The following is a 17805-nucleotide window of genomic DNA, read 5'->3' on the forward strand; positions in this document are numbered from 1 at the left end:
GGCCTTGACAACCCACCCACCCCCCCCCCCCCAAAAAAAAAATGAAATATGGGAGGGGTAGGAGGAGGAACTTCCTGTTTTTGGTGCAGTTGCACTTAAAATGTAAACTTATGCCCTGTACACACGACTGTTTGTTTTTTCCCGTCGGAATAAACTCTGAAGGTTTTTCTGATGGAATTCTACTGAAACTGTCTTGTGTACACATGATCACACCAAAGTCCGACCGTTAAGAATGTGGTGATGTACAACACGTACAACAGGACTAGAAAAAGGAAGTTCAATACCCAGTTCACCACCTTTTGGGCTCCTTATGCTAATTTCGTGTTGGTAGAAGTTTGGAGACTATTTGCGTTTTTCAGACTCTTGCTTTTCAGATCATTTGAACTGCTGTTCAGTTTTTGCTTGTGGGTCTGTATCTGGTTTTCAGTGCGTTTTTTGTCAGCTCGTTGCTGATTTTCAGCTCGCTCTTCACAGGCCTTGCTGTTCTTCAGTGCGTTCTGTTAAGTTCATTCTGACCAGCTGACCATTTTGAAAACATGTTGCAGGTACGTACTCGTCATAGAGTTCGTGCTGTGTGGAGGCTTGGTGTTGGGGTTTATACTTTGACCCAAGTCCAGTCCATGAACAGGGCGAAGAGGAGTGCATGGACCAAGAATTTGTTACTCCGGCGTGACCAATTTTGTCATATGCCTTTGCTGCGTCAGATCCAGAAGAATAACCCTGATGATTTCATGAATTTTCTCCTGATGGAGGACCCCGTTTTTCACCATCTGTTGGCTTTGCTCACCCCTTATATTAGCAAGTAGGACACCTGCATTTGGCAAGCCAACACTCCGCAGCAGAGGCTAGTCACCACATTGCATTACTTAGCGTCTGGGAGAAGTCTACAGGACCTCAAGTTCTCTACAGGCGTCTATCCCCAGGCTCTGGGGATCATTATCCCAGAGACCTGTTCTGCCATCATTTAGGTCCTGCAAAAGGACTATATTAGGGTAAGTTTTTTTCTCCTTTAACATCACATTATATGTATTTAATGTTTGCTAATGTATTGAATTTCATCATTTCCTAATTACCATGATTGTAATATGCTGTGAATGTCCCCTTTATCCTCATGCTTGCTGTGTAAGCTTTCAATGCTCCTTTTTTGGCCTACATGTATATTTGCCTTCACTAACCTCCCAAGCATGCTATTCTGAGCCCATATGCACCTATAGCCTAGTCACTTAACAATGTATTTTGTCAGCTCCATTGTAGTGCTTTACCCAAAACACAAAATGTGTACAAATGTGTGTCCATAAATTCATTTATAACCCTAGCCTACTCCCCCCAAATGTGTACAAATGTTGTGTGGCCTAAAATTCAGGCAGAGTGCCATAGTGTGTTTTTTTTTTTTTTTTTTTTTTTTTTTTTTTGGCTCCCAAAGTCACCTCAAATTTTTACAGTGGGCCATCAGAGGGGGTGAGGAATCTGATAAGTGGCCCTTTTTTTTTATATTTTTGTCTCCTAATACTCCTATGTGGACGTGGGGAAGAATGGTCGGATGGAGGAGTCTTGGCCCAGACTGAGTTTTACCAGTGTCTCCAGAATGGTGATCTGACGTTGCCACCTCATGCAGACAACGTGGAAGGACTCCCGTTCGTCTTTTGTGTTGATGAAGCGTTCGGTCTGGGCGAGCACCTGATGAGGCCGATTTCCCCCCCACCCCCCCCCCCAAAGGACCCTCACCCTGGAGAGGAGGGTTTTTAACTACCGACTTCCTTCGGGATAATGGCTAGCTGGTTCCACCTGTTTCTGACAGCAATCCATATGGCAGACTACAAAATCAACCATATCTTCCTATCCTGCATATTGCACAAATTTTTAAGGAAAAATGCCCAAAATGATATTGCCTCAAATAGGCCTGAGGCTGGACTTCCTGTTAATCCCCTGACAGGCCTGGATACTGGCCGTACTGGCTTGGCCCCCCCAAAGAGCCCGTGAAGTTCGGCAAAAATATGTAAATTATTTTATGGCTAGGGGGGCCGTTTCCATGTTAAAAAAATAAAATAAATAAATCTGATAATCTTGAAGTTTCTTTATTGCTTGTGCTTATTTTTGACTGTCTCCTAGGTTCTCCTTGTGCACTTGTAGTGAATTTCCCTGTAGTAAATAAGCCCCATTGTCACTGTAAACACAAAATTACTTAAGCTGGTATTGACCATTGAAAGAAGAAGCCACACATTCTTGATTAGCAAAGTTTTTTTTTTTTTTTTGTTCGAAATAGGCATGTTTTTGATAACATAACGTACAAAACTGTGGAAGTTACAAAGTTCAATGTAGAAAAACAGAAGGTAAAATCAGACATTAGGATGTTGCCCCCCGCCACCCTCTGGTGTTTCTATCGACTCGCCACTACGATCGGTGAGTTGGACAGAGGATCCATTGTCCCCGGATGTTGATCAGAGATTTCCAGTGGACCAGATGGTTGCCCGAGTCTCTATGATCGTTGGAGGCCGGGCACGATGTTATGACGTCACGCCCGACCTCTGCATTTAAAAAAAAAAAAAAAAAAAAAAAAGCGCTGCTTTGGCTGGGATGCATTGATTTGTTTGTTTTGATTTCAGGCTTCCCAGCCTAGTGGTGAGATGTGGGGTCTTATTGACACCATATCTCACTATAAAGAGGACCTGTCATGTCATAATCCTATTACAAGGATGTTTACATTCCTCGTAATAGGAATAAAAGTGTTCACTTTTTTTTTTTATTTAAATGCCCCTGTCCCCGTGTGCTCTCATGCAGAAGTGAATGCATACGTAAGTCCTGCCCACATATGAAAACGGTGTTCAAGCCATACATGTGCGGTATTGATGCGAACTTTGGAGCAAGAGCAATAATTTTGTCCCTAGACCTCCTCTGTAACTCAAAACATGTAACCAGTAAAAAAAATTTCAAGCGTCGCCTATAGGGATTTTTAAGTACCAAACTTTGGCGCCATTCCACGAGCGTGTGCAATTTTTGAAACCTGACATTTTGGGTATCTATTTACTTGGCGTAACTTCATCTTTCACAATATGCAAAAACATTGGACTAACTTTACTGTTTTTTGTTTTTCTTTAGCAAAAAAAAGAAGCAACAATCGCCATTGTATTCTCTAGGGTCTTTGCTAAAAAAAAGTATATATCATGTTTGGCGGTTCTATGTAATTTTCTAGCAAAAAAATTATGATTTTTTTACATGTAGGAGAAAAATGTCAGAATTGGCCTGGGTGGCAAGTGGTTATAGTATTTCCAAAATGTCTTGATATTGCCTTCATCAGATGGGGTGGTGTTACCACTGTAAAAGCCAAATTTTGAAGATGCACACAATTTGGGAGTCAAAAATGGGCATTTCCCTCCTGATCCCATGCCTAATGTCAACATGTGCTGTCTGCCATCATGGGGGATCAGTGGATGCGTTTTGGGGGACGCAACCCCTTCCTCTCACCTGCTAGAGTTATGTGTTGGGTGTAGAGAAATAAAATGTAGAATTATTGAGGTGCTCAGTTAAATTTGAGAACCAACATTCATTTTATGAGTAGTAGATAATGCGCGCGCACACACACACTAACTATATTGTTGGCAGATTGTGATGTACTGTACATGAATTTACCACATGCTTGCCTTGTTTGCCTTTGATAGAAATTAATTAGGACTGTAACTTCAGTGCCTTGACTGCTCAACCTCTGAGACGTCTCCCAGTCCAGCTATGCATGAAAAAGTTATTTATGATCAGTTAATGGTATTTTAAAACACCATAACAAATTACAGCACTTTTGCCATACTTTTATGCATAGTTACATAGTTTTATAAGGCTGATTAGACACCAGTCCGTTCAGTTCAGTGTGTGTGTGTGTGTGTGTGTGTGTATGTTTGTATGACAATAAAGACACCAGTTCAACCTGAGTGAGTGTCCCTATCCTTGTACATTGCACACTCACATTGGTCCCTTCCCCTCAAGGAGCCCACAATCCAAGGTCCCCATTCGTATACTAGGGCAATTTTGGACAGAAGCCAGTTAACCTACCTGCATGTCTTTGGAGTGTGGAAGGGAGAACATGCAAACTCCAGGCAGGTAGTGTCGTGGTTGGGATTCGAACCAACGACCCTTTTTACTGCTAGGTGAGAGTGTGTGTGTGTGTGTGTGTGTGTGTATGTGTGTGTGTGTGTGTGTGATTTTTTTTTTTTTATTATCTATCCCCTTTACAGGTCCTCCATCGCCCTTTATTAATCCTTCAATGTCGCAAGATTTTTCAGCGATTATTTTTTTCGGATGCGATTTTTACCACCATTTCAGGGAGACTTGAGGGCTAGGAACCTGAACTCTCATCAAAGTCGGACCATACTAGATTCATACTAATATGAATGGTAGTAATTGGAAATTGTGGGGGAACGACTCGTCATATGAATTTCCAGTCCCAAGTCTTTATTTATCAATACTCTCGACCCATCCATGTAACCAGCTTTCTATCCATGTACGTACAATTTTGCAAACTCCAGCAGACCTTATTTTAAAGATTAAACATTTTGAGGTACAGTATCAAATGCCCTAGCAAAATCTAGGTAAACTATTTCCACTGGATGTCTACCATCCAAACCATCTGGACCTGGCGATTTTTTTTTTTTCATATTAAGTTTCTTTGATCCCTTTTTGTACCTGGTTTTTAGTCAGCCACAAGTGTACCTTCTGCGAGAAGTCAATACTGTTCTTGTTAAAACTATCAAACCTGTCTAGTGGCAGTAATTCCTATAATTTTTTTTATTTTGTTTTCCCCTAGAAAGTGAGAATGGAAAGTTAATGCTGTTGACATTCATTTTTTTTATTTTATTTTTTATTTTATTTTTTTGCACTAACACAATAATATTACCCATTTTTTGGCAAAGTTTAAAAGATGATGATGTTTTGAGTAAATCTATACCAAACATGAGCCTTAAAATTTGAGGACTAGGAAATGAACTCCTGCATGCATGGTGATATGACATTTGTAGCTGCACTTGATGAATGTTTATGCATGTTCCTGTACAGGGGTAAGGGGTCTGTAAAACATTTTTGTATTTTGTTATATTGTTGCTCCTACACTTGAGCATCTATTAGCCTTAATATATGGCTATGTGATGGCATAGTAAAAAAAAAAAGCAGGTCCACTTTGCTGTAATAACTACTCTTTTCTCAGTGATAGATAATTTGCCCAATCTTTCTAGCAATAGGGTTTGATAAGTATTTGATTCTAGAAAAAAACTTAGTGTAACTATATGCAAAGCAATTTTTTTTTTTTTTTTTTTTCCCCCCACATTTTTGATATATTAAAGGAGGGTTATATCCCCCCGTCAGCGTGTGTGTGTGTGTGTGTGTGTGTGTGTGTGTGTGTGTGTGTGGATTTTTTATTTTTTTTTTGGTTACCATAGCCAGAACAGGAAGTGGGGGAAATTACTCCAAAGTAAGGGGATTGTGGCGTGTCACCAGAACTAGTGTCCCCATTGAAAGATTTCTCCTATATTTACTTTTCTAGGGACAACCCAAAATTTGGGGTTTTCGTTTACTTTACTTTCGATAACATGTAGAGAGGGCATTTTTTGCCACAGGCTGGTGACTCCCGTCACCAATCCAGTGCTTTGCCGACTGCAGCACCTCTTTTCCCTTTCTGTATTCTCTGAGAACAGCGGCAGTCATTTGCTCCTGCTTTTGTCAAATTCTTGAGAGGAGGGAGCGGAGTGTGTCTATGGATGCACACAGCACGTTTTCGAAAAGTGTGTGTGTGTGTGTGTGTGCACGTTGGTGCTCCCTTAGCAGCTGGCTTGCTAAGGGAGCACTCGGAAGGGAGAAGTTGAGGACAGTGCCAGCGGGAGACTACAAAAGAAGACAAGCATTGGTTCTGTGCAATGTTTTTTTTCTTTTTAATTCTAATATTCTTTTTTTTTTTTTTTTTGGCTTATTTCTTTTCAGCATTCTGCGTCCTGGGCAAGATGTTGTTGGTTTGCATCACACGTCCAGTATTCAACTGCATACAATACAGATGAAAAGGTCAGTAGTATTTTTGTATTTAATGCTTATATCTTATTTGTTTTATATATTGTGTAAACTTAGTGAATGCCTTTCTGGAATAACGTGTCCTTTAGCATGCAGGAGAGAGACTGCTCAAGTATGAATGGGAGCAAAGTAATGGCTGTGTACTGGTGGTAGGAGACTTGGTAACTAACAAATAGGAAAATCTGTCAATGTCAAAAAGCTTAACAGGCCAGCTACTGGCTGCTTGAGTATGGGATAATGCTGGTGGCACCTGGTTTTTTATATATATATATATATATATATATATATATATATATATATATATATATATCTCTATCTATATCTCTCTATCCATCCTTTTACCCTCAAAATAGGCTTTAATGATAGAGCCACAAGCAAGTGTAACAGCTTTTCTACACACAGCCTACCTTACAGTAGAACTTTAGGAGTGAAAAAGAGTTCAGTAGTCAGGGGTATGAAATGTAAAACGTGGTGGGGAGAATTTATCAAAACTGTAAGGCCGCGTACACACGGGCGGACTGTTCGCCCAACTTTGTCCGCTGAACAGTGTTTGGGCGGACAGTCCGCTCGTGTGTGGGCTTTCAGCGGACAGTTTCAGCGGACAGTTTGACGAACAAGGTTTTTCGGAATTTCCGAAAAACTGTCCGCTGAAACCTTGTTTCAGCGAACAGTCAGCTCGTGTGTAGGCTTGTTCGTCAAACTAAGTTCCGTGCATGCTCAGAAAGGATTTACACGCCGAAAGTTATAATGCAGTGTATAGGACGTCGTATTTTTCGTCCCGTCGTACGTGCCGTTCACGTCATCGCGCACGGTTTCAGCAAACTGTTCGTTCGTCGTGTGTGGCCATGTCCGTCCATGCTAATTTTGAGCGGACTGTTTGCCGAAACTGTTTGACGGACAAAGTTGGGCGAACAGTCCCCGCGTGTGTACGCGGCCTAACAGTCAGAATGTTAGCTGTGCATAGTAGCCAGTCAGCTTTGATCTTCAGCTTGTTCAGGCAAGCTTTAAAAATTAAAGTTAAAAGCTGATACCTATGCACAGCAGCTCCAAATGATATCTTCTCCCAGTTTTTTTAATTTGTGGCCATAGTGCAGGAGTAGCTAACTCACAGGCCACTTTACAGAGTACAACCAAAATGCCCATCTCTTCCCAGTACAAATCGCCCCCACAGTAGAGCTCTTCCCTAGTACAGGTAACTCAGAACAGATATCCCCCCCCACAATACAGAACCTTTCAGTACAGGCACGTTCATCATTGTACAGCACTCTTACCATGTAGCCCGGCAGGTTCCATATTCACCATGCTTCTTTCTGTGTTTGCATTCCTCTTGGCTGTCCCTGTAAACTGTTCTGTAAACACTGGTGTCGCTTGCTCTGTGTATGCTGACTCGTACTACCCTGTTTCCCCTAAAATAAGACCTAGCGTGCTTGTCGGTGTTGGCTGCAATATAAGCCCTACCACCCAAATAAGCCCTACTGTTTCCTCAAAAATAAGCCCTACCCTGAAAAGAAGACCTACAAGGACTTTAACTAGGGCTTATTTGGGGGTAGGGCTTTTATTGCAGCTATCACCGACGATCACACTAGGTCTTATTTTAGGGGAAACAGGGTAGTAGCATGCTGATCCGGTACCCAGAAAGTGCACACCCCCAACCTTTTATATGCCACTGGATAACACAGATTTTGATGCAGTTATACAGGTGCATCTCCTAAAATTAGAATATCCTCCAATATTTTTTTTTTTTTTTTTTTTTTTTTTTTTTTTATATATAGATGCATTACACACAGAGTGATGCATTTCTTTCTTTTAATTTTGATTATGGCTAACAGCTAATGAAACCCCCCCCCCCCCCCAAATTCAGTATAAAAAAAATTTGAATATCACATAAGACCAATAAAAAAATAAGATTTTTAATACAGAAATGTTGGCTTACTGAGAAGTATGTCCATGTACAGTATAGTGTATATACTTGGTCGGGGCTCCTTTTTGCATGAATTACTGCATCAATGCAGCGTGGCATGGCGTGGCGATCAGCCTTTGGCACTGCTGAGGTGTTATGGAAGCCCAGGTTTCTTTGATAGTGGCTTTCAGCTCATCTGCATTGTTGTTGTGTCTTGTGTTTCTCACCTTCCTCTTGACAATACCATGCAGATTCTCTATGGAGTCTAGGTCAAGCCAGTTTGCCGGCCAATGAAGCACAATCATACCATGATCATTAAACCAGGTATTGGTACTTTTGGAAGTATGTGCATGTGCCAAGTCCTGCTGGAAAATGAAATCCGCATTTCCATAAAGCTGGTCAGTAGAGGGAGGCATGAAGTGTTCTAGAATTTCCTGGTAGGGGGCTGCGCATGACTTTGGACTTAATAAAACACAGTGGACCATCACCAACAAATGGCATGGCTCCCTCATTCACTGTGAAAACTTCACACTGGACCTCGTGCAACTTGGATTCTGTGCCTCTCCACTCTTCTTCCAGACTTTGGGACCTTGATTCCCAAACTAAATGCAAAACTTTCTACAGTCTGTGTTGATCTGGGGAGCCATGTCATCTGCTGTTGTTCCACTCTGTTTTATCAAGTCCAAGGTCAGCTCAGCCCTCTAGCAGGAAATTCCAGAGCACTTCATGCTACCCACTGCTGAGCAGCTTTATGGAGATGCTGATTTCATTTTCCTGGAGGACTTTGCATCTGTCCATACTGAATTCCGGGTTTTCACTTGCTGTAAGCCATAATTGGCAAAATTAAAAGAAAAATGCTTATAATATACAGTATCACTCTGTAACACATTTACAGTATCTCCAAAAAGTGAGTACACCCTTCACATTTATGTAAATATTTTATTGTATCTTGTGGCAACACTGTATAAATTACACTTTTCTACAATGTAGAGTAGCAAATGTACAGCTTGTATAACAGTGTAAATTTGCTGTCCCCTCAAAATAATTCAACACACAGCCATTAATGTCTAAACCACTGGCAACAAAAGTGAGTACACCCCTAAGTGAAAATTGTCCAAATTGGTCCCAAAGTGTCAAAATTTTGTGTGGCCATCATTATTTTCCAGCACTGCCTTAACCCTCTTGGACTTGGCGTTCATCTGCGCTTCACATGTTACCACTGGAGTCCTCTTCCACTCCTCCATGATGACATCACAGATCTGGTGGATGTTGGAGACCTTGCCGCTCCTCCACCTTCTGTTTTGAGGATGCCCCACAGATGCTCAATAGGGTTTAGGTCTAAAGACATGCTTCGCCAGTCCATCACCTTTCTCCTCAGCTACTTTAGCAAGGCAGTGGTTGTCTTGGAGGTGTGTTTGGGGTCGTTATCATGCTGAAATACTGCCCTGCAGCTTAGTCTCCAAAGAGAGGGGATCATGCTGTGCTTCAGTATGTCACAGTACATGTTGCCATTCATGGTTCCCTCAAACTCTAGCTCCCCAGTGCCGGCAGCCTGAGACCATGACACGCCCACCACCATTCTTAACTGTAGCCAAGACACGCTTGTCTTTGTACTTCTCACCTGGTTGCCGCCACACACGCTTGACACCATCTGAACCAAATAAGTTTTATCTTGGTCTCATTAGAACACAGGACATGGTTCCAGTAATCCATGTCCTTAGTCTGCTTGCCTTCAGCAAATTGTTTGCAGACTTTCTTGTGCATCATCTTTAGAAGATTTCCTTCTAGGACAACAGCCATGCAGACCAATTTTATGCAGCGTGCGGCGTTTGGTCTGAGTAGTGACCGGCTGATCCCCCCCCCTACCTCTTCAACCTCTGCAGTAAGGCTGGCAGCACTCATACATCCATTTCCCAAAGACAACCTCTGGATAGGACTCTGAGCAGATGCACTCAACTTCTTTGGTCGACCATGGCAAGGCCTGTGCTGAATGGAACCTGTCCTTTTAAGCCACTTTATGGTCTTGGCCACCATGCTGTAGCTCAGTTTCAGGCTCTTGGCAATCTTCTTATAGCCTAGACCAGGGGTGCTCAACCTGTGGCTCTCCAGCTGTTGCGGAACTACAAGTCCCATGAGGCATAGCAAGCCTCCGACAGCCACAAGCATGACACCCAGAGGCAGAGGCCTGATGGGACTGGTAGTTTTACAACAGCTGGAGAGCCACAGGTTGAGCACCCCTGGCCTAAACCATCTTTATGTAGAGTAACAATAATTTTTTTTCAGATCCTCAGAGTTCTTTGCCATGAGGTACCATGTGGAACTTCATGTGAACAGCAAATTTTCACTGTTATACAAGCTGTACTCTCACAACTTTACATTGTGATGGGTGTACTCACGTTTGTGAGCTGCTGTGTATAAAATGAGTTTCACTTATTGAATTGCTGAAATAAACTTTTTGATATTCTAATTTTCTGAGGTGTGTGTGTGTGTGTGTGTGTGTACACCCTGTTTCCCCGAAAATAAGACCTAGCGTGAATTTCAGTGATGGCTGCAATATAAGCCCTACCCTGTTTCCCTGAAAATAAGCCCTACCCTGAAAATAAGACCTACAAGGACTTTAGGGCTTATTTGGGGGTAAGGCTTATATTTCAGCCATCACCGACAATCACGCTAGGTCTTATTTTCGGGGGAACAGGATATAAAGGATAAGTTCACCTTTTTGAAGAAGCTCTAAATGCACATTTTTTCAGGAAAAAAAAAATGTGCATTTATTATTCTTGCAGGCAGATTGAAAGCATTACATCGGTGATCAGTGGATCAGGGGTGTAATGGTCAGAATTCTGCAGACAGGCCCTGCAGCTTCTGCCTGTGCCTTCATACGGGCTGTCTGTTGAAACCTGCAGGGCTTATAAGTTAACTACAAGAGCTCTCATCAGCGCATCAACTACAAGCCATCAGCGTTGCAGCACCGGATAACTTATTTTTGACCCTATTCCAACTGCCAGCAAGAAAATAAGGTAACGTACAGTCTTTTTTTCTTTTTTTTCTTCAACCAGCAGGTTGAATGAAGAAAAATGATCTGATTTCTCCCATCCCCACACATTTAACATTGATGGGGGAAATCACTTCTGCCAAGTTATTGTATTCTGACAACGGGAAGACTTCTCAGCATTCAGAATACACTGATCAGTGCTGCCAGCTATAGCGGGAAGCACTGATCGATTTGGAAAAACCAGACAGTCTGGTTGACCGTCTTCGGTGAAACGGTTATGCTGGAAAACCAATCTGTGTATTCTGATGGGGGTTGGCGGGGGAGAAATCTCCCGCTAGCAGAATACAATAAAACAATGGGAGAGATCCCTGCATCAACACAAGGGGCATTACTTTCTGTTAATTCGATGTTTTCCTCATCTTGCTGGCTTTTGGATTCCTTAAAATCTTTATCCTCCTCCCCCCCCCCCCCCTCCCCCCCCTATAATACGATAGTATGATGATGGTTCATAAAACTGAGGGAACTGTGCCAGGCATTCAAGAGTGCTTGACAGCCCACCGCTTCCACCCAGCTCTTTGTACTACACCTTCAATGACTGCAACGTGAATCCAGAAGCCAGCAGCACAAGGGATACATTACACAATTGGTAAGTAATGTCCCCTGTGCTGTTTTTTATTTTTGGCTTTACATATTTATTACATTTTTATTTATTTTTAAATATTTCATGTCCATTGTAGAACACATTTATTTTTCAACAAACTTAAATTTCATCATGATCATAAGACACACATTAGCATTTTGTTTGTGAAATGTAGAAATGAGAGAGCATAATTCTGGTGTTTTTAATTCCTACAAAACACATAATGTATTCTATTCACATTTATTTGTAGAGTTAGAACAAATATTTCCTTTCCTAGTGTTGTCCCTTCGTTTCATGTTCAGCTACTTAGATCTGTGTTTGTATAGTGTCAAAAGCATTAAAATACAATAACAATCTATGCAAGTTACTGTGGCTACAGGAAGTCTGGTTTAAAGATATCTTTCAAAGGCTGTTAAGAATGGGGAAACATTGGTTGGGATCTTAAAATGAGCCAAGCCGTTTCCTAACAACACCCAAGTTTAGACCTTTTTTAGAAGGGAATTTTGTTTGAAGGTTTAACTGGTTACTATGCCTTTTTGTGTCGAATTCTCTTGTGGAGCTTGTAAAAATGAAAACACGGAAGATATTGGAAGACTAGTTTTATCTTGACTTCAATAACTATAGTGATTGTTTACTGAAATTCAGGGAGATGCTTATATTGGCATACTCTTGTAAACATTGGATTTTATTATGGAGGTCTATTTGGTGAAAGAACCTACTAAAAGCTTCAACATTTTCTGGTACTTGGGTTTACACTATATGCAAACCCAATTGCATAGCTCCCTAATTTTTTGAAATGGGACACATTATGATACAAGGGATGTAGGAGTGGAAACACTTTTGAGATGCAGCGGGGTGCTTTTCGTTATCTGTAAGCCTCCTTTTAACTGCCAGGTACTGCATCCCTCAGCTGTAGAAGTAACAGAGGGAGTGGTGAGATCGCCCTAATTGGAACTGTACTTTTTACAACGTTTTACAAGCGCACCTATTTTCACACCCTCCTATGTAAATTGTCAGGGTAAAGTAGAACTAAAGGCAAAATGTTTCTTAATTGTACAGTGCAGTACACAGGCAAATTATTCATACAACATGGGTCGTAGCTCGGGCAGCTCCCCTGTAGGCCTACCCCACTGCATGAGGCTTTTTTTTTTTTTATTTTTTTTTTTCTCTTTTCGTAAATAATTTTTCAGTGAACCTCATTGTCTACGGAAGCAGAGCATCTGATCAATGCAACCACAGTAAAACGTTGGGAGCTATATCGGAACACCATGCTGTGGGCACAGCCTGTAATGTTGCTTTTTATCCCGCATTTGGGTGCTTACCTTTTGCAGTTGGTGCAACACCTTGTTAACCACAGGCTACTGTACAGGTCCAGGACTGTGGTCCATCACTTTGGAACAAAGTCTTTTAAAGACCCTTGACCCTGACACCATGATGGGGAAGCCCAGACCTCAAGAACAGAAAAGACAGGGCCGCACATATAATTGACAATTACTTTTTAAAATTGGGCTTTGTTTGGGATGCAATTCATCCAGTCAAGCTCAATCTCATGTGGTTGACTAGGTGTTGCATCATACCACTGGGCGGATCCCTTTTTAAGGTACTCGGTCACTTCTTCCCACCCTTTTGCCATGAGGATTCATTGCAGGACACTCTACACCTGGGTTACTGCATACTCCTACCCGGCATACTTTCCCATCTCCAACACTCGGAGTACTCCACAGGGGAATATCCCCACTTGTAGCTATGACTGAGGACTGGCAAAACACAGCCAACTCTAAACAGAGTAACATTAACATTTAACTCTGCGAAAAGTCTGCACAAAACGCGTCCTCAGAGTGCCGATGAGTCCCTTGCACCTGAGCACGACCTGGTTTTCACATCAACTTCGGCATCAATTCTAGCACTATTTTAGGCATGCCTGTTTAACAGAAGCGGAATTTTCTTCATCTTTGTCAGAATTTCTTGGGCAGATTATGGCTTTATTTCAGGCATCTTGGTCCAGACCCAGATATTCAGACCCCAGACGATAGATAGAGGCAGTGTTGGAGGAAGCAAAAGACTTCTCTCCCCAACACAGTTGCTATATTGAAGAGGGAACTTCCAGCAATATGCATGCTAAAGTTGACAAGCTGCCCCTGCCAAAAACATTTTTGTATAGATGCAAAAAAAAAAAAAAAAAATTATTTGATTACCCCCCTTTTTTTTTTTTTTTGGCTGGGGGAGGAGAAGCAGCAGAACAATGAGCTTGGCTTTGCAACAGGCGCATGTCTGATCATTGGAAGAGTTCAAAGCATAGAGTTTGGGGGGGGGGGGGGGGCGGGCGGTGGCGAGTGAAGTATTTAATCGCCTGTTGATTTTGTACATTTGCCCACTGACAAATGATCAGTCTATAATTTTAACCACTTACCGACCGCCACACGACGATGTACATCCCTTATTTGAAGAGGGATATCTCGGTAACTGCAGCAGCTGCTGCCACAATCGAGGTATCAATTTCTTCAGGCGGCAGTTCGGTAAACTATAATGGTGGTCTCTGCGTCAGATTCGCCACAAGATCACCGTTGGCGGGAGAGGTGCCACCCCCCTCTCCTACTGCTCTCCCACGCCCTCCGCCACTTACCGGAGCCATCGGTGGAGGCGATCGGGTCCTGTCGCTTCCTTGGTATGGAGACGAGTGAGGCTAAGATGGTCCCCGTCCGTCTCTAAACCATAGCAGGGCGGAAGCGACTAAAGGCACATTTTTCAATGTCATTTTTTTCAAATGACAATTTTTTTTTTTTTTTTTTTTTTTATTATTGCATTTAAGTCCAAATATGAGATCTGAGGTCTTTTTGAACCCAGATCTCATAATTAAGAGGACCTGTCATGCTTTTTTTTCTATTACAAGTGATGTGTGTGTTTTTAAACCGTGTAAAAATAAAATAAGAAAAAAGTATATTTTATTTTTTTTTTATTTTTTTTTTTTTTAAAGCGCCCCGTCCCCACAAGCTCGTGCACTGAAGCAAAGGCATACGTGAGTAGCGCCCGCATATGAAAACTGTGGTCAAACCACACATGTGAGATATTGCTGCAATCGTTAGAGAGAGCAATAATTCTAGCCCTAGACCCCCTCTGTAACACAACATGCAACCTGTAGATTTTTTTTTTTTTTTTTTAAACGTCGCAATATGGAGATTTTTAGGGGAAAAGTTTGACTCCATTCCACTAGCAGGCGCAATTTTGAAGCGTGACCTGTTGGGTATCAATTTACTCGGCGTAATGTTATCTTTCACCATATATATATATATATATATATAAAAAAAAATGGGCTAACTTTACTGTTTATTTTTATTCAAAGTGAATTTTTTCCAAAAAAATGCGCTTGTAACACCGCTGTACAAATACGGTGTGACAAAAAGTATTGCAATGACCGGCATTTTATTCGCTAGAGTGTTAGAAAAAGAAACTTATACTGTTTGGGGGTTCTAAGTAATTTTCTAGCAAAAAAAGGTGTTTTTAACTTGTAAACACTGAGTCTGAAAAAGAGGCCCAGTTCTTAAGTGGTTAATTCCCTATCATTCTGCAAGATTTCTGGCTCGCAGGTGTCTTTTTTTTTTATTTTTTTTTATTTTTTTTATATACAATTAAAGAGCTGCGATTAGCAGTTTATAAAATGGTAAATCGCCCGCGCTCTAAAACGAAAAATAGTAAATGCACTATGGTTTATTTTTACCTGCAAATAAAAGTGTGTGGTGGTTTTTTTTTATTATTATTTTTTTTTTTTTACTTTTATTAGTAATTTACCACGAATTCATATTAAAAATTCTTTTTTTTGTTTAACTATTATACAGTATCCATATAATAAGCCTATATATTTGTTGTTTTTGTCTATTTGATTTAACATTTGTAATGTTTTCGGTTTGTGGTTAGTGCTTAAAACTATGATTATTTCTTTCAGACGTTTGACAAAATTCTAATTGCCAACAGAGGAGAGATTGCGTGCAGGGTACGTAAATGTATTGTATTATGACCTTTTATATGCCATAACAAATTTGTAATAAATATATATATTTTTTATTCTGGTGGAATGATATCCTCTTCATATTACTAGTTGTCATGTTTGCATTGTTGGATCGTGTGTATGGGCCATTAGTTTGAACACTTAAATATATAGAGTAAGAATAACGCAACATAAATTATTTTGAAAAATAAAGGCCAATGTATACAATTATCTAGTTTATATTCTCTCTGTTCTGTGAGTAGGTTGCCACCATCCCTCATTACAAATGGTATAATTCTATTCAACCGCTATGAAATTTTGAAAGGAACCAAATGTATCAGATTTTTTTTTTTTTTTAATTTATTCCATCTTTAATGTTCAAGTTAATAAAAAGGATTTTCAAAAATGTAAAACCACACAACAGCCACTATTGACTTGTATACAGTTGACATTCATTTGATTATACATGCTGGGTGGTACTCCCAAAGACCATTTGGATTGTATAGCTATAGTGTATAGTCATACTTGCAATCATCACATAATGAGTGCCCTTTCTATTGTGGAGATGTAGTGGTCCTTGCATGGGATTGTTTCTGTCCTCTGTGAGATATGGCGCTGGGTTGACACATTGAAAGCAATAGGAACTTTCTTTGTAAGTATAATGTTCAATATGCCTCTATTTATGATGATTAAACACATCTTGTGGATGGTATATTAGAGGGAGTCTTTCTATCTTGCAGGGTGGTATCTTTTAAATCCCTGAAGAAGAGACTGATCTTAATCTCGAATTGCATCTGGTACCAAACACCATTAAAGTGGTTGTAAAACCTTACAACACACTTTTAGCCTATGATAAGGCTTACCAGTAGCTACTCTGGATATCTGGTTCAGGAGATATCCACTGTATTTGCATGTGCCAACGTCATCGGCATATGCACACTGAAGCAATGACGCGTATGTACCGTTGCTTCAGTGAGTATGCCCTTACTGGCGGCTCTGCCCAATCGCATCGTTGGAGCCCACGATAACGAAGAAAGTAACTTCGTGATGTCGGCCGCCGGAGCGGTGTATGAGGACAGCTGCAGGGGCTTCAATCTCTGGTAAGTAATTCATAATGAGCTAGTATGGCTTTGTCTTGCAGTTTTTTTTTTTTGTTTTTTTTTGTCCTAGGGTTTACAGCCACTTTTTAAGCAAGCTATTATCCTAAACACTGTAGCTACAGAATGCATATGGTCTTGGGGCGTACCACCTAAATGTCAACCATATATGTCAATAGTAGCTGTTTTGTGATTTTTAAATATTAGTAAATTCTTTTATTAACTTGAACATTCAAGATGGAATTGTAATGAAATCTGATACTTTTCATTTTGGTTTGGTTGCCTTTTAAAATTCCATAGAGGTTGAATGGAATCATACCAATATCATACAATTGTACAATAGGTACAAATATCCAAGTATGTCATATCTCAAGCATAAGACAGCATAGATATTCACTCCACGGTTCCTTTCAGCCAATAAAAATACATGCATGTATCGAAGTACAGTGAGCACTGCTAAAGCCCGGTACACACTAGTAGATTTTTCTTTGGTTCAACCCAGTGGGCTGAACAAAAAAAATTTGAAGAGCTCAGGAGGAGCAGCTGTACTAACAATCCGATGTTAGAACACTATACCTCAGCAAGGGAGATCTCTGTACTGACAAGGGGACAGCCCCGCCAGAACAGACTGGTCAGCGCTCCGGGTGCTGATCGGAAGACCTTTTTTCAGTCATGCCCCAAATGTTGGACGGTTTCTGTTGAACCAGCTGATGCTGCCCGATATTTGGCTCGTGTGTACGCTCCCTGTCATATAGCAGCCAATGTTCAGGAATTCAATATCCAGAACAGAATAATGGGAGGCATAGCTGAGCCAGACCCTGGTCAATATATACAATGGCTAGATACAAATACAAAACTTTCTAGTAATTTGTGGATTTTAACCCCATGTAAAAAAATAAATAAAAAAAAATTGTAAAAAAGAAAATGTCTTGGTATTCCGACGCCTGAAGAGTTCCCTTCACTGGAACTAAGGGGCCATGCCCAACCCCTGTGAAGGGGGGAAAAAAAAAAACGCACCATAATTCCCCACTCCACCAGTGCACAAAGCAAAGTCCATAAAGACATAGATGAGTGAGTTTGAGGTGGGGGAACTTGACTGGCCTGCACAGAATCCTGGCCTCAACCTGATAGAACACCCTTTTGGGATGAATT

General features: G+C 40.9%; 1 protein-coding gene across 1 annotated transcript in view; it reads left to right on the top strand.

Annotated features, from left to right (window-relative positions):
• PCCA (propionyl-CoA carboxylase subunit alpha) overlaps window positions 1–17805 on the top strand; it is a 1052859-nt gene that overhangs the window by 51511 nt on the left and 983543 nt on the right. Inside the window, exons 2-3 of the mRNA XM_077482961.1 lie at window positions 5959–6036; window positions 15515–15562. Coding sequence (XP_077339087.1) covers window positions 5959–6036; window positions 15515–15562 — 126 coding nt within the window. The remainder of the gene's footprint in view (window positions 1–5958; window positions 6037–15514; window positions 15563–17805) is intronic.

Source organism: Lithobates pipiens, unplaced genomic scaffold, assembly GCF_037356315.1.
Source record: "Lithobates pipiens isolate NorthernLeopardFrog02 unplaced genomic scaffold, aLitPip1_a1.2 Scaffold_16, whole genome shotgun sequence".
NCBI classification, from domain to species: Eukaryota; Metazoa; Chordata; class Amphibia; order Anura; family Ranidae; genus Lithobates; species Lithobates pipiens.